This window comes from Talpa europaea (assembly GCF_964194135.1).
Source record: "Talpa europaea genome assembly, chromosome: 16".
Classification (NCBI taxonomy): Eukaryota; Metazoa; Chordata; class Mammalia; order Eulipotyphla; family Talpidae; genus Talpa; species Talpa europaea.
Genome location: NC_140084.1, coordinates 42,170,096 through 42,191,779, shown reverse-complemented (window position 1 = coordinate 42,191,779; position 21,684 = coordinate 42,170,096). Strand labels below are relative to the sequence as shown.

Sequence of the window (21,684 nt, the reverse complement as noted above, 5' to 3'; positions counted from 1 at the left end):
GGGGGGAGGAGAGAGGAAGACAGTTTTGAGCTTTGACGCCCCTCCCATTAAAAGCCTTCGCGGATGCGGGGCGGGGGAGGAGGAGGTCGACGTTTTGCAAAAATAAACTAAGTCAGGAATTAACCGCATGGCTCTGAGGCGGTGGAGTGCGGGGGGTTAGGGCCCCCTCACTCCCTCTTCCCAGACAGAGATCAAGGCAGCATTGGAAGTGAGGTAAAGGCGGGGAAGGGGCGTCCCCTCCCCACCCCCTAGCACCCTGGATGGTCCAGGGGACCTCACCAGCGCCCCCTTGCCCATCCTTAGGGCGGAGAGGGGGGCAGAATTGTCGCCCCCACCACCCCAGCTTCTTGGGGCGGGATCTGGGGATTGGGGCAGGGGGCTTGGCTCAACTGACCCCTTACCCGCCCCTCCACCAAGCTCAGTTATTGCATAAAAATAATGGAGCCCCAGCACCTGGGGTGGGGGTGGCGAGCGGGAAGGGGCCGAGATATGGCTATAGGGGCAGCAATCTCCCCACCACTTCTTGGGGTGCAGGAGAAGTCCCCTCCTTTCCAGTGCCCGTCATGGCGCATCCGCAGTGTTGCTGGAACAAGGGGCATCCGCCCCTGCGGAAGAGAAAGTGTCTTTGTGCCCACAGTGTGGAGAGGAGGGTCAGGGAGATGGATGTCTCACGCCCTGGGGATGGGAAGTCACTTCCGGCGCCCGCTGGCTCTGCGCTCCCCCGGCTCCCGCTTGGGGTTGCCCTCATCTGTGGACGACGTGGTGGGTAGTGTCTGTCCCCAGCGGGCAATCTCCGCGTGTTCCCCCACCGAGGCAGCCACAGCCTCTAGCCAGCCATTCATCTCCTCCTGGAGAGAGAAATGACACAGTCCATGTTTGCAAGACAGAAGGCTGAGAAACAGATGAGTCTGGAGCCTCAGTTTCCTCTCTGAACTGCCCTCGCTGAACCTCAGTTTCCTCATCTTTTAAGTGGGGCAGTGATGATGATGGTGATAATTCAGACTTACATAGAGCACGGATCAGGTCTATTCTAAGCACTTGGGTGGATTAAATTTTGGTTGATTTCAACCTAGGCAACAGAATTAATCCCCACTACAGAAAACAATGATAATATCAGCAGACACTGACATTTAGTAGGCCTTATCTGGTAGGCCTTATTACTCTATGTGTATCCATTTATTAAATTTTCACATTAACCCTGTAATGGAAAACTTTCATTCTCCATTTTAAGGCTAAACAAAGGCAAGCAAGGAGAAAATAACAAGCCTATGTCACAGCCTCTTGTGAGGATGAATGAGATATCAAGCGTTGGGATTTTCAGTATCTTTTCAGTCACCTCCACACCTGCTCCTCCTCCCCTCATCTCTCCCCCTTGCCCCAGGCCCAGTGTCACATTCCCGTCTCACCTACCTACCTCTTCCTCCACTCCCCACTGTTCTGCCCTGGTTCAGCCTATTGCTTCCCCATTTGGGTCTCTGCCCTGGCTGCCTCCAGGGTGCCATACTTCAACTCTGCCCTCTCCAATCTACCCTGCCCTGGAAAACAAAGGAATCTTTCTTATGCCTCACTGTTAGCTGGCTCAAAAGCCTGCAGTGGCTCCCCGGTGCCCTGGGACAGACTCCAGCCTCCTCATGGGCCCACAAAGCCTGCTGAGATGCAGCATGCAGCCCCTTGTAACTTTCTCCCCCGGCTCAGTTAACCCTCAGCAATTCTGTGCCTTTGGAGCTTTGCACTGGGGTTCCCTCCTCCCTTTATTTTTTAAAGCGGATTCCCTCCTCTTTCCACTCTCACCTCAGAGGTTAAGGTAAGAAGGTTAGACTGTTCTGGCTTCCAGAGAGTTCTCTCACCCTCCACTCTCCCCTTCACCCCCTCTCCCCCCCACCCCAGAAAGGTTAGGAAGTTCCTCTGAGCTCTCACTGCCCGTGGGCTTTCATTACAGCGCAGGAAACTCTGGTTTGTGCTTCCCCTCTCATCCACAGCCCCCCACTCCGGCAGAGGGGAGTCAAGCAGCTGGGTCATTCCAAAGGGCTACATGAAGAAGAGGAAGGACTATATCTCACCTCATCTTTAGCCTGGAGCAAAAATTCGCTGCCATCCTGGGTCCTGTGGGAGGGTGACACAAGACTTGAGGGATCTGGTGCAAGGGCCCAGCCCACCCATCCAATATCTGTCCTCTAGGGGAGCAGGGTATCACTGGGGAGGGGAAGAGGCCCCTTGGATCCCTCCCTCTAGACCATTGGGGGGCTCACTGGAGTTTGAAGACGTGCTTCTTTTTCTTGTAGTCACTAGCCACCTCGCTGGTGGCCTTGTGCAGGCTGAGCAGTGGCTCCCCGCCATGTGTGCCCCCAGATGCCGGGCCCTTGGAGTCCTTGTAGAAACCCAGCTCCCCCTTGCTGAGCACGCAGTAAAGGCTCACCCACGACCTGGAGCGACGAGAGGGGACTCAAGGCAGAGCCACAGAACTCTGCCTGGATATGCTTCATTAATACCCTCAAAGGCTGAACATGTCTGAGCCTTCCTACCTTTGGGCTTTGCCCTAACTGGGATATATGGCTGATGTGCTCTTCCTTGTGGCTGTTCCCAAACTGGGGGAAGGCTCTAAGTCTCTCGACCTCAAGGCTGCCCGCTGCTGGGGTTGCCCTTCCCTATCCACTCTCATACAGAGTTTCCTGAAGGCAAGACTTAAGCTGTCTCCTTGCTTGTATATTTGTCCATCCCTAGCCCTTGGAAACCTCCTGAAGGAGATCTATTGGTCTACTGCCTACAATGAGGTATTCCCATCACCCCAATCAGCCAAACCCCAATTGAGGAGGAAGTCTCCCATGAGCAAAATACACCCAGGTGCCCCTGTTTATTCCTTCCTTGCCCTAACACTTCCAGATCCCACAGGCAAAATCTCAACCTACTCTGCCACTTCACATCTTGGGGCTCGGCCTCAGTGCACGGGTACGCCAGCGTTTCCCCTTTTGGCTCTCTCCCCAGATTCGGCCTCCCCAGATTGGACAAAAAGGGGTTGAGCAACCAGGAGCTGGACTCCCAGAGAAGGCACATCACCACGAGGCCCCCTTTGGGAATGCAGGCGGTGGCCCCCGCCCCCGGCCTCACCCCATCAGCGCCGGCGCCGAGTTTGGGTTCCCGCCCCCTGTTTGAAACATCAAGGTTGGCCCCACCGCGCGCATAGGCTGGAAGGTCTCTCCAGGCTCCACCTTACAAGCCACGGGAACCCTCTACACCAGCTCTAGTTAACTCCTAGGTGGCTGCTAGGAGACTGGATCGTCATCTCTCCAAGTCTCTAACATTTCCCTCAGGCTCCGCCCCCTTCGAAACGCCATCCGCTCACCCACCGGGCGCTCCGATCTGGGACCCCGCGCCGCCGTCGGTCCCAGAACGTAAGCCCCGCCCCCTCTCCAGGCCCCGCCTTCCCCGCCACCAGTTGGACGCCCTGACGCTTAACCCCGCCCCCTCCCCGCCGCCTCGGGCCCCACCTAGTCTCATTAGACACTGAGCTTGGGACCCGCCTTCCAAAGCCCCGCCCACGCGCTCACCGGTTGGACGACTTGCGGTTAGCGTCGAGCTCGCGCTTGCGCAGCAGGAAGCCCTCGTGCTGCACTGTGTGAGTGGGCGGAGCCGGAGGCGCGGGGGCGGAGCCGCCCTGGGCCGGGGCGGAGCGCGAGCGCCGGCTTCCCCCGCCCTCACCACCCTCTCGCGGCCGCGGCCGCCGTCGCGGCTTGGGCCGGTCCCGTGCCCGCGGCCGGTCCGGCCGAGGTGTCCGCTCGAGCGGCTCAAGCCCGTTGGGCAGGCGGCCGGGGGGAAGCTCGCGAGGCTGAGGCAGCGACGGCTGTGTGAAGGGAGGGGAGAGGGGTGCTGTCCAGAGGGGACGCGGGCCCTCTGCCTGGGGGACTCACGGGTGTGGGGCCCCACCTGTCTGCAGGGCCATCGATTTGGTTTGGGAGGCCTGGAGGCCCAAATCTTAGGGGCCCCACCGGCCTTGGGAGTGAGGCTTCCTAAATTTGGACTCCCTGTCATCTCGGGGAGGAGAGGCCGGACCTCTGGAGGTGGGGGCGCAGGCAGGTGGAGCTGTCTGGAGGCGGAATCCGAACTTCACTCTGTGTATGCGACTAAGAGGCTGTTTGAGACCCCACTGGGCTGGAGAAATAGAGCCCACGACAGATGTGGGGAGTCTAGAGTCTATGTGTGTGGAAGGGAAAGGTTTCTTAGGCCCTGTGGCTTCATATTTGTAAGGGACACATCTCCAGATTGTAGGGGATCAGCTGGTGGCCCTGTCTATCCCCTGAGAATGTCTGTCTGCAGGATTCATAATGGGAGGAGGGCTGAGGATTAGGCACCAGTGTTTCTGGGGTCCTGACTTCTGCTCTTAAGAGAGGGGTCTCCATACCCCCACCCATCCCCATCCCGAGGCTCAACTTACCCCAGCAGGGAGCCCTGGGCCTGCCTCTTTCTCCTGCAGCTGCTCCACAATGTCAGCCAGGGTTGCCTTCCTGGGGTTGGGGGGAAGGACAGAAAGACCAGGTGGAATTGGGGTGCTTTCTCCTGGCACCAGCCTGGCTGGCTGGAGGATCCTCCACTCCTTAGCTTGTGATGCCAGGCTGATATGTCCATCCCTGCAGCTGCCTCACTCAGGACTTTGCCTTACATGCCACAGGTACTTGTTTCATGTCTGCTGGAGAGAGGACAGATCCTCTCTCCCCTTTGAGTTTGAGGCAGATTGCAAACTGGTGCCTTCAAGCCTTTGAACACAGTGTTGCCTTTTCCCACCCACCTCCTGAGCTCCAAAGCCCCCTGGAATTCCCCCAACCCCACCCTGACCATTCTGGGTTATCACTGTCTGCTGACATGTCTGTTTCCCCCACTAGACTGTAAGTCCCATGAAAGCAGGCTAAGGTTGGTTCCATCGCGCCTTGCATTTGTGGGCATTTGGCAAACATTCATGAAATAAATTTAAAACAGGTCAAGAAGTCACTGTCTATGAGGCCTATCTGGGGCCTCACCGCGCTGCTGAGCACCAAGTCCTGGTGTACCTGTCTCCTATAGAGGGCTGGGATGGGGCTTCAGGAAGGGGGGCTGGGGAAGGATCTGGGGTGCTAACTGTGGTCAGGCGCTGGGCCTCCCTTGTGGCGCAAGGGGTTAAGCATCACACTATGAGGTAATCCGCAGCCTCTGCAGCACGAGTTCGATCCCTGGCAGCCAAGGAGCAACCCACATGGAGCAACAGACCTCTCCTGTCTCGCCCGCTGCTCCTCTCAGCAGTGTATTTCAGTAGATTTGCTCCCCACCCCATCTCTAGTGAATCCTCTCACCCCCCACATCTCTGGCCTGTACCCCACTTCTTGTATGCATAAATAAATAAATCCTTAAAAAAAAAAGAAAAGAAGGGAAAAAAGTATTTGACCAAAGACCACTTTCTGGGGACAATGCTGACTGGATCCACCTGCCCAAAACACTCTTTGTTACCTCTCATTCCTAAAGTCCGGGTTCTAGCCAGCTTCACGCAAACTGAATGACTTCCCCTCTCGCAGCTTCAGTGGCTCCATCCATAAGATGGAGATGACAACAGCCATCAGTTTATAAAGGTGAGACTGTGCTAAAGGGTTTGCTCTCTAATAGGGGAGGTGATGGTTGCAATATTAGCCCAGTGGAGACCTGGTGCCTATGGCCACCCATGGGGTTAATGCCAGGTCAGGACCCAGTGGCTGACACCCTGCCCTTTCTTCAACAGCGGCTCGGGGCGGTGGGCAGTCTCCTACCCTTCTTCAACCTCAGCTTACACCTCTGCAAAATGGGTGCACGGATCTTCCTTCAGCGCCGTGAAGCCCTCTGCACTGGGCCCGTGTGGGCTCCGGAGACCTACGGTCCCGCTTGCTTCCCTCGCTCCCTGGCCCCAGGGACTCACCCCTTCACCGGGTCTCCTCTGGCGGGCGTCTCCTGCTCGCTGGACTCCTGCCGCTCCAGCCGCCGCTCGCGCCGCTCCCGCCGCCGCTCCATCTGCTCGTAGCGGCCCAGCGTCAGGCTGTGCGCCACGTCGTGCTCCGCCGACTCCTGCCGCTCTGACCTCCGCCTCCGCGCAGTCTCCTCGGGTTGATCAGCCGATTCCTGCCGATCTGGTCGCCGCCTCCTGGGCGGCTCCTCCGCGCGATCCGCTGACTCCTGGCGCTCCGACCGCGGCCGGACTTGCTCCGCCGCCGTGGGGGCCCCGGGGGCTCCGGGGTTATCCGCTGCGTCCTCCGGTGCGGGCGCGGCCGGCGGGGCCGTGGGCTCCACCCTCCCCGGGACCTCCGGCAGCCGATCGATGCGCGGCTGGAGGCGCTCGGGCTTGAGCTCCTGACGCACGTACCCCACCCGGGTCCGCACCTCGGCTGACAGCGTGTCCGAGGCCCGGCGGGCCAAGGGCTCCAGGCCCCTCTCGTAGCCCCCCGGCCGCAGCAGGGGCGCCGCCTTGGCCGCCAGTTCCGCGGGGTCTCCAAAGAACTTGCGCCCCAGCAGTGGGGTGGGCGGCTGCTTGCTCTGCTCCGCTTTGAGTTTCTCGATCTGGGGGTGAAGGGGTCAGGGTGAGAGAGGTCATTACGGCTTGGGGCCGTCTGGAAAGGCGGTTCTGGGTTGGTCTGCCTCAGCACCCAGTGTATTTTTAGTGAAAAAGCAAGGCTGGCCAGGCCTGTGTCCAGGGCAACTTTGCCCTCTGCTGGGGACTTAATTCTTTTTTTCTCTTGCCAACACCTAGTTGTTGTTGTTTTTCATGAAGTGTATAAATCGTCGCTTTCCCTTTCCTGATTTCCCTTTCTCCTTCCTCAGTGTCTCCTCCGCCTGGGACCTGAAGACTTTGTGTTATGGGCTCTTCACCTCATTCTTCAAGTGTCAGCTCAGACTCCCTCAGGCCCAAGACAAGTACTTTTGGGCTCCTACAGCCACCTGAGCACCCCCCTTCAGTCCCCCATGTCCCTTCCCCACCCCTGGACTGGGAGCTCAATGAGGGCCTATCTGGGACCTCACCCCACTGCTGAGCACCAAGTCCTGGTGTACCTGTCTCCTATAGAGGGGTGGGGTGGGGCTTCAGGAGGGGGTCCGGGGCAGGATCTGGGGTGCTAACCGTGGTCAGGCGCCGCAGAGAGCTGAACCTCTCTTCCCAGGCTGCAGCAGCTTTGCGGAAGGCCTCATGTCGCCGGATTAGCTGCTCTACCTCGTCCACACTGCTGCCCAGCTCCCGGCTCTGCAGAAGCGGCTCCTGGGCCGTCAGCCAGGCGTCGGCCACCACTGCCTCTTGGGCAAATTGGTGCACCTCCAGCACTGAGGGGACATGCAGGAGAGGGTGCTGGGGCACCTGGGGCATCACTGTTTTCTCTGACACCACACACATACACATGCACACACACCCCTGACTTCTCCCATCCCAGCCCTGCCCACTCTGAGCTCAGCTTCTCCCCTAGGTGAATGTTACCAGGGATTCGACAGCAATTAGCCCCCTTGTTCACCCTTTTGGCCTCATGTTTGCTGCTGGGGACCCTCTGGGTCTTTGTGGACATGTTCGAGCACGTCCCTGTGCTCCTGAGCCCCATGTCTGGGCCCCCACTCACTTTGCTGCAGCCATTCCCAATGGCGGTCCCACTTGTCCGACACCTCCTCCTTCCTGGTCCCCAGCTTGTCCAGCTGTGCCTGGATCTGGGAGTGGTGGGTGGGTGGGAGAGGTGTCAAGGGTAGCTCTTCTCCCAAGGCCAGGGAGGGTGGCGGAGGACCCCTGCCCCTCTGCACCTCGTCAGCCATGGCGCTCTTGTTGAGCAGCAGAGAGCGCCCCAGCTCCTGGCAGGCTGTCAGCTCGGGCACCCGCGCCTCCAGCTCGGTCTTCAGGCCCTGGTGGTAGTTCATGAGCACCTCCACCGACGACACATCCCTAGGGTGGGCAGCGGGCAAGGAGCTGAGCCAGGGCAGCCCCCCTTGGCAGCTACTGACGAACCCCAATTCCTGAGGCTGAGGTTCATGGCAGCTCAGGACACCCACCTCCTATTGCCAAGTTCTGAATGCAAGGGCACCCCCTGATTTCAACTTTCTCCAAGGTGCTAAAATTTCACACTTCAGTGATTCTAATCTAGGATTTCAAAATCCAGTTCTCACTTTCTCCACTTATGCTTCTGAAGGTTCACTGGCCAAATTCTTCTAAGGCTGTGTTGTCTACTATGCTAGCAGCAGCTAGACCTGGGTGGCAAGTGAGTACTTAAAATGTGGCCAGACTGGACTGACATGTGTGGCAATGTATAGTGAACACCATATCCTGAGGGTTTAGTACAAAAAGGGAATGTAAAACAGCTCCTTATTTTTAACATTAAGTATATGTTGATCATATTTGGGGTACATTGGGCTCAATAAAATGAATTACTAAAATGAGTTTTCACTCGCTTCTTTTTCCCCTTTTAAGGTGGTTATAAGAAAATCTTCCCTTAGGTACGTACTTCATATCTGTGGTTTGTGCTGCATCACTGTGGGACAGTGCTGTGCTCATCCGCCCACATGACCAAAACAAACTCCACGTTCTGAAGGGCCCCCCAGCCAGCAAGTACAGCTTTGGAACACTTCACAGGTCCCAGCTGAAGGGCCCCTGTTGTGAGATTCCTACTAGGACGTGAGGTATCTGGAACAATCTTACTGATCCTCTCCTCGCTCCACAGCGTGGCCTGCCCTGTAAGTCTCCATCTCGGTAAATTCACCCCTACTCATGGGTACACTGCTGTCCTTCAAGCTAATCCATCAGTCGAGAAGGGACCTTTATAACTTCAAAACATACCCTGTGACATGATAGGAAACCTGAGATTTGTTTCAAAATAACTCAGCAAGGGACAGAGGGGGTTTTCAGGGAACGTATAGGTGAAACGAGAGGGGTCCAAAGTGCTAGCCTCACGGGATGGTTGTTGGCTTTACGCACGTGTGTTCACCGTACTGCTGCCGCTACTTCTGTGCATTTTTGAAATTTTTCTTTAACAGAAAGATTTTTTTTTTTAATTCCCAAAACCAATCACTTCTCCCCATCTCCATAACACTGCAGTGAACTAAGCTGCCATCACCTCTCACTTGTATTAGAGCAATAGTTTCCTAACTGGTCTACCTCTTCTTCCACCTTTGCCCGCTACAGACTATTTCCCACAAGGCCAGAGAAAAGGCAAACTCCCCACCAGGCATTCATGTCACCTTGCCAACCTCATTACCTACCATGCCCCTCACCCCCTCACTCACTCCATCCAGCCACAGTAATTGGCTAGCTCTTCCTCAAAGGAGCCCAACTACCACCTACCTCAGGGCCTTTGTACTTGCTGATCCCTCCACCTACAAAACCCTTCCCCCAAAACTTCACCCAACTCACCATCACTTCATTCAGGTCTCCACTCAAACGTCACATCCTCAGAGAGGCCTTGCCAGCTAGCACCTCGTCCCCTTACCTTGCTTTATTTTTCTTCAGAGCACTTATTACTATCTGAAATAATATTAGGTGTTTGTTTACTTATGTGTGCCCTGTCTCCAGCCTCAGAATGTAAGCTGCGTCAGGGCTAGGGCTTGGCCTTGCTCACCATCTGACACACAGTAGGCATTCAGTATATTTTCCCTGAGTAAATGAACATAGGCTCCGGGCCTCACGGTCACAGAACAAGGCTATGTGAGTGCAGGTTTAATCCCTAAAAACACCCACACCCTCCCCCCCACTCTATTGCCTCATCTGTGGTTAGGTGCCTAAGGTCTGGGAAGCAATTCTTGGGGCCAAGTGAGAGAGGACGTGGCTCCCAATCACCACGCAGGCTTCTGCCAGACACGCGCCTCAAACCATCATGTGAGCAATAAATCAGCGCCTACTGGGTTAAGCCACCTAAAAAGTCCTATGCCTCCCAGCGCCTGCCCTGGCTTCGACCCATCCCATGCCCCACAGGAAGGGCAGGAGCGGGCACCTGGGAAGGACTGAAGCCCCGTGCTCTGAGCCCCCATGCATAGCATTTAGAACAGTGCCTGCCACACAGAGGAGCACCGACCAGCACAGGCTCCTGTGATTTCTTAGGGGAAGGGGACTGTTGATGGGCGAGGGTGGCTGCCCAGAGGCAGGTAGGGAGCCGGAGGTGGGATGAGGGGCACCTGGGTTTATCAGCTGCCCCAATCTGGCCAGCGATGCCATCCATCCAGGAGAGCAGATCCCGGGCCTGGCTGTGGAAGCGCAGGGCGTCGGCCGTGGAGCTGACGTGCAGGCGGGCGTCCTCACAGGCTGCCAGCAGTTCCTTCCAGCCCTGCAGCACCTCCTGCTCCCGGCTGGCGATGGCCTCTGCGTGCTCGCCCGCGTACACTGTCCGCAGCTGGGCTGCCCCCTCCTGCAGCTGCCGTACCTGAGGGGCATACCAGATGGAGCACAGCCCTCCACGGGGGCCAGGCTCTGCTGGCTGGTGCAGGCTGAAGATGCAAGGAGCCTGCACCCTCCTGATCCCAACACAGGGTTCCCCACCTCTCCGCTGCCTGATTTCTTTTGGCCTCAGAGCTCTAGTGCTCCTGGGCCTGACACTTCATTTTCTCAGGCCCACCTCTACCTTGTTTCGGCCTTTCTGATAGCCTTCAGGAAGCTCCTTCCTCCCCAATATCTATTAGACAGTTGTCCCGTGAGTTCTTACTCGATTTCTTTTCAGGCCTGCTACCTACTGCCCAATTTCCTTTTGAATAAACTATTAGATTACCATCAAGGCTTCCGCCATTGGATCCCCAGACCCTCTGCCCACACTCTATGGCCTCAACCACCTGATTTCTGGCAGAGCCAGCAGCACATTTCTACATTCACCACTCAACCTCGTGATCTCTCCGCCTGATTTTGAAAGTCGTCTGTATGGTTTATGTCCATAGTCTACCATTAAACCCAAACCCAGTTTCCTTCTGCTGTCTGAGTTTTTTTGAGGCCCAGTTTCATTTCCATCGGATTTCTTGGGTCCGCCTCCCCACCCACCTCAGACCCACTATCTAATTTCTATGGACTCTTTAGCCATGTCCATTAAGTCCACACCCATCAATTTTCTTTATGAAAACCCCACAATTTCTAGCAAAGGCTGTCTCCTTGCTACCTGCCCCACGGCCAAATTTCTCTTCGCCCTCTCAGTTCCCCTTAGGTGCTCCATCTAGGATTGAGAAAGATGCACTTGGTAGTTTCTAGAAGAACCGCTGCCCCACCTCCATGGAAAACAGGGTCAAATTTCTACAGCTCAACCATCCTGCTTTCTTCCGCCCGTCTCCTTGCTGTGCATCATGCAGCTGGTGCATTTACTCTGCCCAGCATCTAATTTCTCTGTTCTGTGCTCTGTTTCTATCTGTCCACTGGCTTATTTTGACCTGCTCTACAGCTTGATTGACCTGCTCTACTGCCCACATCCCTCGACCACCTTGTTCTCCCTCCCACCAGCCCCTCCTGGCCGCCGGCGCCCCACCTGGGACACAAGGAGCTGCAGGTCATGTTCAAAGGCGCGCAGTGTCCGTTGCATGGAGCTGGCACTGGGTCTCGGCTCAGGTGGGGCGGTCAGGCGGGGCAGTCGCCTCCGCTTCTCCTCGATCTGTCCCTGAAGCTCCCGGGCATCGCTGAAGAACTTGTGCAGTTCCCGAGAGGCAGCCAGCAGCTGGGCGCGGGTGCCCATCAGCTCCAGCAGCTCGGCCCAGGCCTCGTTCAGTCCATCCTTCCACTCAGCCATGGTGGCCGCCGCTGTGTGGCCACACTCAATCAGCTCGTCCACCATCTGGTTCACAGCCGCCAGTCGCTCCCGCCCTGCGGTGCCCGTCTCACTGGCAAACTCTGAGAATTTCTCCTGCAGTACCTGCCACCAGGAAGCAGGGGGCGCAGCATGGGCAAAGGTACCGTGTGCACAAGCCCCCACCAACCCAGGTGACAGATTAGCACCACGCTTTCCAATAGTGATATCGTGGCAGGTAAGAGAAATAGCAATGCTATTAATGCCAACCAACACAAAATAATATTGAGCACATCGAGCAATTACTCACTAGCAATAAGAGTAACAGCAATTATCAAAGAAAAGATAATAACAGGTCCTCCCTGGTGGCACAAGGGGTTAAGTCACAGCACTACGAAGCTGTCCGCAACCACTGCAACACGAGTTCGATCCCTGACCAGGGAGATACCCACATGGTAGCTAATTTGCCCACTGCTCCCCTCAGCAGTGTATTTCAGTAGATGGGCCTGTTCTGCTCCCCACTCTGTCTCTGGTGTATCCTCTCATCCCCCACACCCCTGGCCTGTATCCCAGTTCTTGTATACATAAATAAATATTAAAAAAAAAAGATAATAACAGCCTAACAGCTGACACCCACTGTGTCAGGCATTGTGGGCTGAGCACTATCCAAAGTGCTTTACAGGGCCACCCCTGGTGGCGCAGGTGGTTGAGCACAGCACTGTGGAGCCGTCCACAGCCTCTGCAGCACCACAGCGCCGGTTCGATCCCAGCCGGCTGGCGAGGGTCCCACATGGCACAGCAGACCTCTCCTGTCTCGCCCGCTGCTCCCCTAAGCAGTGTATTTCTTCAGTCTGCCTGTTCAGTTCCCCTCTCTATCTCCAGTGAATCCTCTCACCCTCCCGCGAATCTGGCCTGCACCCCGGTTCTTGTGTAAATAAATAAATCTTCAAAAAACAAAAACAAAAAAAAAAACCCAAAGTGCTTTACATAGATCAATTCACCTCTCCTACAAGACGGCCGTGGTGTGGGTACTATTATCCTCATATTATGGATGGGTAAACTGAGGCCCAGAGACCATTAGTTGCAGAGAGAGGTCGCTGATGCGCTGATGTTACTACTCAGACCAAGGATGCTCACCGTGACGTGCTCAAAGTCTTGGCCAAGTTCAGGTGAGCCAGCCACCACCTCCTTCTCGGCGATCCAGTGCTCCAGCTCGTCCACCTGGCGGCTGAGCTGGTACAGCCAGTACTGCTGTTCCAGACTCACCCTGCGCTCCTCGCCCAGCTCTTTCAGTGCCACGTAGAGCCGGTCCACCTGAGACTGCCGCCGGCTGATCTGCTCGCTGATGGGGACAGGGAGCGGCAGGGATGGGGACCCTGAGGCGTCGAGGACAGAGCTGCCCACCTCTCTCAGGGCAGGGCTGCACCTTCAGGCAGACTTGAGTCCTGTCAGGCCCCAGGTAGGACTGTGTTCCTCCAGACCCAAATTTGGTCAGCCCAGCACTTGCATCTCAGTGCCACATGCCCGGGGGAACGCTCAGCTTCCCTAGGCTTGACAAGCTCTCCCAGCCCTTCTCTCATGGCCCTGTGCCCTGCTCCTCCTGGAGGGGACTCCAGGCTCCTGACTGGGGTCCCCAGCCAAGCTGCAGGCCCAGTCTTCTAGCTCCCAGGGATCTAGCTCTGGATCCCCTTTCAGAGCTTACCCCTGGCCCAAACTGCCCAGATGTGACCCCCACTCTTGACCCCAGAGCGGTAGTATATGATCTGTGGTGAGGAGGACCTCAGGCCAGGCCCCACATGGCACCCCAGGCTTTTCTGTCCTCCCCAACACTGGGTAGGAAGAGGAACTGCCCTGCCCGGCCCTGAGCTCTTACTTCTTGCCTCAGTCCTAGATATCATGCCGACACACCTCTATGTGCAAACCCTAGGCTCCTGCCCCACCAGCTCTGGGCAGTGGTTCTCTATTTCAACAGCTTGTCGAAATCCTAGGGCTCCAGCAAGTGGAAAAGGGTGCCCCTCACATCCCAATCTCCAATTCTGACCCAGTCCCAATCCATCGGTGAAGCTTCAGATCCTGCTGGATCGATTCCTAAGAAATGACACGACTCTGTCCTCCACCTCCCCACCCTCTCCCTGCCTGCCTCTCCCAGGGTCCCCTGACAGCCCACCTGTCTGGGTGTCCCATTTCCAGCAGAGCCCGGCACTGGCGCGAGAGCTGGGCGATGCTCTCCTCATAATTCTCCACGCCCTGCTCCAACTGCAGGTGCTTCTTGAGCAGCTGCAGGGTGCTCTGTTCGTCCTGGAAGCACACAGTCGGCCATGAGGCTTCAGTGGCAGGACCCAGCTCTGGCGGGATCCCCCTCGGGCACCCCCAGGCCCTCCGCACCCGCAGCCCGGGCGCACCTTGCCCTTGTCCTCACTCATCATGAGCAGTTCCTGCTCGCCCAGCCAGGCCTCCACCTCAGCCACGTCGAAGTAGTACTGCTCCACCTGGAAGGCGGCGTCCAGCACCTGCTGCCGCCGCTCCGCCGCCTCGCGCAGGCCTGTCCAGGCACTCTGCAGCTGCTCCTGGCCGTGCCGCACGGCCTCCGCCTCGGGGCTGCGCAGTGAGGCCAGGGCGCCCGCGCGCTCCAGCACCTCCTCCAGGCGCGGCCCGTGCGCCTGAATTTCTCGCCGCAGGCCCTGCGGGCAGGAAAGAGGGGTGTGGGTGGGGAAACGGTGTTCACAAGCCTGGCAGGACCTCGTGCGCCTCCGCCGCTGGCAAGGCCCAGCGAGCAAATGAACACCGGCTAACAGCCGTCCACGTGCCAGGTACCACGTAAGTATTTTTCCATTACTCATTGTACCCCCACACTGTAGGGGGGTGGCGGGGGGCGGGGGAGCAGGCACCAAGAGGCAAGGTATTTGGCCCAACAACAAGCAGCTAGTAAGAGCAAGCAGCTAGCGAGGGGGGCGGGGCTCAGGATTTGAAGACCGCAGGCTGTGCCTCTGCTGTACCTCCATGGTTGCAACACAGGCCTGAGAACCTGGCTGCTCAGAGCAGCTGGGGTATGGTTTACACACAAGCGCACAAATCTTGGAAGTACACTCCTAAGGGATGCATTTTACACGTGTCCACCCCCGTGTCCACCTCCGGTCCCAGGGGTGAACCCTTAGCCAGAGGCAGCCAGTGAGAGCAGGCTGAAAACTTGGCCACTACGAGCAGTTCAGTGAAGGCAGGGCGACACAAGGTAAGCAAATGTGACTTATTCTGTGACTCACTCAAATTACTGAGAAAAACTGTGTTTGTTTTTGCTGCTGTGACAGAAACTTGAATCTGTTGGTGGTATAGTACCACCAGGAGAGAGTCAGCCTGAGATAAAGCTCACACAGGGAAGGGGCTGCGGGTTGGATGGGGTGGGGAACAACAGTAACAGCTGTTGGAAGCACCTGGATGCATCTGTATCTGCTGTCCAGTGTTTTCAATTATAAGAGCCAATTCATTTCCTTCTTGGCTTTAACCACCTTGAGTTCTTTTCTGTCACTGGTATCAAAGGTGCTCTAACCCACTCCCTCATCCTGGTTCTGTTCACCTGGTTCCTTTTTAAATTTTTTGAAATTAAGATCTCATTGAATTAGTCCGAGGTACGTAACATAATGTCTTGCTGTCTGTATATATCACCTGGTTCTTTTTGATGTACTGCTGGACAGCCTGCAAACCATTGCCTCGCTCCGTCTGCATGGCCAATGGCAGCCGCTCCTGGACCCATGCCTGCAGAGGATACAGGGAGCAGGTCAAGGGGAGAATGCACCCCAGGACCCCAATCTGTAAGCCACCTGCATGGTATCCAAGGCTTTTTCTTGTTCACAGCTTTAGCCTCCTCTCTGGACATGCTCTGTCCTGCTCTCTACATCTGAGCCAGGCTCATGCTTGCATCTGGCCTTTGCACATGCAGGTCTTGCTTCCCAGGAATCCCTTACTGCTCTCTTAGCCTGCTCACTCGTACTCTTGCTTCGTGTCTCAGCTCAGACACCCCCTCATCCAGGAAACCCTCCCTGACCTCAGACCTTGGTCAGCTGCCTCCCTGGGTTCCCACAGTCCCTTTATCTCCCTTATCACAGTCCCCAATTACCTGGGGTTGTCACTTTTTCCCTTTGGACTCTCTGGGCAGGAACAGGGTCTGCCATGGTCACCCTGTGACCCCAGTATTACCCAAGCACAGGGCTGGGCCCAGAATGATCAAGGGAATGAGCAAATAAATAAGTGAATTAAAGAATGAGCAAATCAGGGAGTGAACGATGAGGAAGTGACTGGATGAGAGCATGAGTGAATAAACGAGTAATCATTCCATGAAAGAGTGAAATAAGGGATAAAAGATGAGTCGATGAATAAATCAACAAATGAACGACTTCGTGAAGAATTCAGTGAGTGACTGCAAGCGAGTGCATGAATACAAAAGTGAGTGAGTAAAGGACGTGGAGGATTGGATGACAGAGTCTGTCAGTGGGTAAGTTTTTCAGTCACCAGCCTTGGGTCCTGCCCCGGCTCCCAGTCCACCCTCTGGCCACCTCTGGCCCGGAAGGTCCCACTCCACAGCCCCCAACCCCACCCTGCCGGTTATCCTGGTCCTGCCCTCATGCCCCCCTCCCTGTCTCCTCACCAGCTCGTCGTCCAGGTCGTGCGCCACCTGGTGCAGCTCCTTGGAGGCGAGCAGCAGGCGGCGACGCTCCTGCAGCGGCTCGAGCAGGCGCACCAGGCGCTCGCCCACCGCGTTCTGCCGCTCGCCCACCAGCTCCTTGCTCGCCGGCTCCAGCGGCAGAGCCGCCGTCTGCGCCTGCAACTCGCCCACCTCGCGGTACCACTCCTCCACCTGCGACTCCATGGACTGCGGGAAAGCGGCAGGGTCAGGGGGCCCCGTTCTCCCTCCCCGCCCTGCGGTGGGTCTCCAGGACCGTCTGGTACAGCCACCCCGCCCTGCGGTCCGCCCAGCCACTCTTCCCTGGCTCAGGACCCTCCAGACGCGCTGCGCGCCTCTCAGACTTGCAACTCACTAAACTAGTTTCGGCCTCAGGACCTTTGCTCTGGCTATTCCCGTGGTAGGCGTGCTCTTGAGATTTCAGCTCCAATATTACCTTCTCAAAGAGGTTTACCCCACCCCTTGGACTGAAGACGTCTATTCATTCCTTAATTCTCAGAGCAACTCTTCAAGATCAGTGGCATCCCTGATTAAAGAGGAAACTGAGGCCCAGAGAAGTTAGGACATTTTGTCCAGTGAGCCAACCATGCCATCGATACAGGGCAACGGTGAGTTAAACAGCTGGTGTGCCACAGGGGCAGACAGAAAGTGCCAACACACACCCAATACACAAGAGAACTCATCTATTTCATAGATGTTGCTTCAACTCTCCAAGGGAAAAAAAGGATTTTTCAATGAATGGTCACGGGCCAACTAGCTAACCAATTTAGCTGGATTCCTCTGTTGTTCTTTATGCTGAAAACAATTCCAGATGGATGAAAGACTTAAATGGGATAAGTAAATCCATAAGGCCCTAGAAGAAGACCTGGGCAGAAGCTTTTATAATCTTAGAAAATCTTTCCATGCATAACAACCACATAGGAAAAGGTTTATAAATTTGACCACATTTTTTTAAGAAATGGTGGCATCAACCAAAAGTTCTAGATGCAGTTAGAAGGCAAATGACAAGCTGAAAAAAAAAAATACCAGTTAATATGAATTAAGGCAAGGAGCCAGTTCCTTTAATGAAGAATCCCCCTTTCTCCTGCTTGCTTTTACCACCATCCCATAACTGTTTTTACATGTGTATTGACCAGTCTCCTGCTGCTAGAATATGAGCATCCTGAGGGCAGAGGCTGTGTCACTTCGTTGCTGTATTCCTGAGTGTGTACAACAGGGTATGGCATATAACAGGCCTTCAACTGTGCCGTGCTCAATGCACAAGTGAATCACATCAGCAAAGAAAAAAGCCTGTCCCCAAAAAGAAATGAACATCAGATGTGACCAGGCAAGAAAAAGCAGGCCTATAAAAGATACCCAGTGTCTATGATCACTAGGAAAATACCAGTTACAACAAAGTATCCTTTTCTGTTCATCAATTGGCAAAAATATAAAAGATCAATAAAATCTAGTGTTGGCAAAAATGCAGGGAGATGGGCATACACAGTCTCTCTGGATGATGGCATGAGTTGGTCAAGCCTTTTTGGAAGGCAGCTTGGCAGGTTCTATCAAAATGCAAATGTGCACACACATTGACCAGCATTTGCACTTTTTCTGCTAGGAATACATCTTAAAAATAGTGGCACATTTGCATGACATTGTTTGTCTAAGGATGTTTATTGTGGCAGAGATATTTGTCCAAACAGCTCATGGTACCTGAGTTTATATGCGAAAGCATTGGAGACAACCTCGAAACCCATCAAGAGTGAAATGGTTAAATAAATCCACATCAGTTTGGCATAATAGCCAAGACTTATTCTTAAAAGGAAAAAGCAATTTAGAACATACATATGAAAATATATTTTTGCACATGCATATAAATTCCCCGGAATACACAAGGAATTAGTAACAGATGGTACCTACCGGGGGGGTATGAGAACTCAGTGGAGGAAGAGAGGGTTGAAGAAGAGATTTTTCACATGGGATTTTTATGTTTTTGATGTCTGAACCATAAAATATGTTCATTCAAAAAATTAAATGAAACATGAAGAACAAATCAAATAAATGACACATAAAAATTCATGCTCGGTACATTTTAAAAAGCATAGGAAGCGGTCTAGAAGAATGCACACCAAGTAATAGCTGAGGTTCCCTTTGGGGTGTGGAATTGAGAGATGGGGGGACTTTATGTCTTATCGAAGACTTCTAGGTGGGTAAGATTGTTTACCAAAAGGATGCCTTCATGTATTATTTGCATGATTCTAAACAGATGAAGGAAAGCTAGAAAAGTAAACTAAACAATCAGAAATTAAATGGTAACAGATTACAGTGAAAGACTGCACCCCAGATTCAAGGACCAAGTCAAGCCTTCTGTTCCAAGGTTTTTAGTGCTAACTTACTGGTTTGGCCAGCCAATGGTTGGCTTTTTCTTTGAAGCATCTCACTCGGGCCCCAAGCTTCCGGAGGGACTAATTAAACTTAGAGGTCCCGGGTCTCCCTGGTGGTGAAAGGGATTAAGCACTGCACTATGAAGCAATCCGCAACCTCTGCAGCATGAGTTCGATTCCCGGCCCACCAGGGAGCAATCCACATGGCGCAGCAGACCTCTCTTGACTCGCCTGCTGCTGCTCCCCTCAGCAGTGTACTTCATTCAGTACATCTGCCTGTTATGTTCCGCTCTCTGTCTCTGGTGAATCCTCTCACCCCCTCATCTCTGGCCTCTACCCCATCTCGTGTATGCATAAATAAATAAATCTTTAAAAAAAAAAAAAGTAGAGGTCCAAGAGAGGTCACCTGACCCAAGTTGGGCAATCAGAACACTGAAATCACTCTGGCCATAGGGATTGGCTCAAGGAGGTCATGTGACCTAAGCCAGTCCAATAAAAACTCTTCCCACTTCTTGAGGGGTTGATGAAACTCTGGTCCATTCCTTCACAGCCCTGGTCAATGAAACACTTAATCACCCTGGCCACAAAGATTGGGTCAGAGATGGCATGTGACCTAAGACAGGCCAATAAAACTCTTGCAAACCTTTGGTGAAAAAGTGTGTGAGCCCAGAAGGGATGTTCTCTTTTCCATGGGGTTCCTAAGAAGGTAGATGTAGCTCTGGGGGTGCTGTGGGGCCATTTTGCCACCAGGAGGGAATAGGTTAATGAGACCAACACCAGAGAATGCAGGAGCCAGAAGTAGGAGGTTCCTAAGGACATTATTTGAGTAACCACTCCAGTCATGCCCCAAATAGGGTACCTCCTGGATTTTTAGCCATGTGAGACAATAATGCCCCCTTTAAGCTGAAGTCAACTTGAGTTGAAGTTCTATAAACTACACCCAAAGAGTCACATCTGATACAGTTCACAATCTGTAGGAATCATAAACAAAAATCAAATATGATAACAAGTCAAAACTGTGTAAGCTGGAACTTAAAAGGTACAATTACAAGCTGCAGAAATCAAATAAAAATGAAAGTCACCCCAAAACCCTTTCCGCCAAGAACACACTGTAGTGGTGTGTACAGAAAAATGCATCAGAATCGAGGAAACTCTTAAATATAGTCAGAAATGTCAAGGTTATAAGTTCCAGTTCCTGATCGATGAAAACCCCTCCACAACCTCTCCAGCAAGTGGCCGTGGGACCTGAGATGGAATAATCCCAGGGAAGGGCACTTTTCTACTTCTGCAAAAATGCCATGTATTTCCAACACCCCATTTTAACACGTGTCCTTTCCTGCAAACATGGGCAAAGGAGACAGGAATGAAAGGTGTTCAGTCTACTTCAGGAAGATTAAGGGAGATGCAAATTAAAACAACCACAAGACAGTATCCATCCCCTTGCAGATTAGCAGAGATAACAAAGCTTAGTAACATGCCATGTGGATGGTGTGAGGAGATGGGTGGGGGTGTGCACTGCCACCCCCAGGTATTCAGGAGCATACTTGGTGAGTCTATCAACAATTTCAATGCATAGACCTTTTGGCCCACAAGTTTCACTTTGAGGACCACTTTCTCTCTTTTTTAAAGATTGATTTATTTATGCAGACAAGAGCTGGGGTAGAGGCCAGAGGTGCAGGGCATAAGAGGATTCACCAAGATAGAGTAGGGAACAGAACAGGCAGACTGACTGAAATACACTGCAGAGGGGAGCAGCAGGCGAGACAGGAGCGTCTGCTGTGCCATATGGGTAGCTCCCTGGCAGGCCACGGATGGAACTTGTGCTGCAGAGGCTGAAGATAGCTTCACAGTGCTATGCTTAATCCCTTGTGCCATCAGGGAGGCCCTGAAGACCACTTTCTACAGAAACACTTGCACATGGGCTTGGATACCCAAGGATGTCCATCGAGACACCAGTTATAGTAGCAGAAGACTGGAAACAGCCCAAAGGTCTCTCAAGAGAAAGCTGGTTAAAGACAAGTTGTCAAAGCGTCTCCTGGACATGCAACAGTTTGAAAGAACAGCATATGTCCATATATGCAGAGGAGGAAGGATGCCTAGGATGTTCCGTCAAGTGAAAAAGAAAAGCTGCAGTCTGGTCTGCATGCATGTGTGCCTGGAATATTTCTGGAAGGAAAGAGAAGCTGAGAGCGGTCACACCTCTGGGGAGTGGGACAGTGTGTGGAGGGGGAAACAAACTTTCACGATACCTTCTCTTCTAACTTCTGACCACAACTTAACAGCATTGTAATAGACAAGGCAACCTGAAGTTGGCTTGGTGCTGGGCATTGCTCTGGGCACTTGACAAGATACTAAAAATTAACCTGGGGGGGGGGCTCCCTGGTGGCGAAGGGGTTAAAGACAGCACTATCAAGCTATGGCCAGCCTTTGCAGCATGAGTTCGATTCCCTGGCCTGCCTGGGAGGTGACCCACATGGCACAGCAGACCTCTCTGTCTCGCCGGCTGCTCTCCTCAGCAGTGCATGTCAGTAGATCTGCCTGTTCTGCTCCCTACTCTGTCTTGGTGATTCCTCTCACCCCCTGCACCTCTGGCCTGAACCCCAGCTCTCATATGCATAAATAAATAAATCCTAAAAAAATTAACCTGTAAAAGATTAAACTAGCTTTAAATATTAAAGCCAGAGGGACCGTGAAGTTCGCATACATCTTACAACACAACACGGATGATTCTGGAAAATGTTATGTTTAAAGAGAGAAGCCAGACACAACGGGTCATCTAAGGTACAGCCCCTGTTTATATGAAATGTGGAAAACATTTCATATAAAAAACATGTCATATAAAAAAATCTATAGAGACAGAAAATAGGTTGTCAAGGGAGAGTGTTAGTAGAGGAAGCTAATAGGAACGAGATTTTTTGGGGGGTGCTGACAATGTTCTGGAATT

The 21,684-nt window shown here is 53.8% G+C and overlaps 1 protein-coding gene across 2 annotated transcripts in view; it reads right to left on the bottom strand.

Annotated features, from left to right (window-relative positions):
- Positions 1 to 689: 689 nt before the first annotated feature.
- SPTBN4 (spectrin beta, non-erythrocytic 4) overlaps positions 690 to 21,684 on the bottom strand; it is a gene marked incomplete at its 3' end in the record, with an annotated part of 63,038 nt that continues 42,043 nt past the window's right edge. Inside the window, exons 20-35 of one of the 2 annotated variants that reach the window (XM_084257415.1) lie at positions 16,339 to 16,563; positions 15,360 to 15,449; positions 14,102 to 14,380; positions 13,867 to 13,997; positions 12,837 to 13,041; positions 11,445 to 11,825; positions 10,120 to 10,364; positions 7,762 to 7,900; positions 7,587 to 7,671; positions 7,103 to 7,299; positions 5,912 to 6,546; positions 4,430 to 4,499; positions 3,546 to 3,892; positions 2,250 to 2,423; positions 2,061 to 2,103; positions 690 to 848 (exon numbers count right to left, since the gene is read on the bottom strand). In XM_084257415.1, coding sequence (XP_084113541.1) covers positions 690 to 848; positions 2,061 to 2,103; positions 2,250 to 2,423; positions 3,546 to 3,892; positions 4,430 to 4,499; positions 5,912 to 6,546; positions 7,103 to 7,299; positions 7,587 to 7,671; positions 7,762 to 7,900; positions 10,120 to 10,364; positions 11,445 to 11,825; positions 12,837 to 13,041; positions 13,867 to 13,997; positions 14,102 to 14,380; positions 15,360 to 15,449; positions 16,339 to 16,563 — 3,405 coding nt within the window. The remainder of the gene's footprint in view (positions 849 to 2,060; positions 2,104 to 2,249; positions 2,424 to 3,545; positions 3,893 to 4,429; positions 4,500 to 5,911; positions 6,547 to 7,102; positions 7,300 to 7,586; positions 7,672 to 7,761; positions 7,901 to 10,119; positions 10,365 to 11,444; positions 11,826 to 12,836; positions 13,042 to 13,866; positions 13,998 to 14,101; positions 14,381 to 15,359; positions 15,450 to 16,338; positions 16,564 to 21,684) is intronic. The other variant, XM_084257416.1, reaches the window with a different exon arrangement.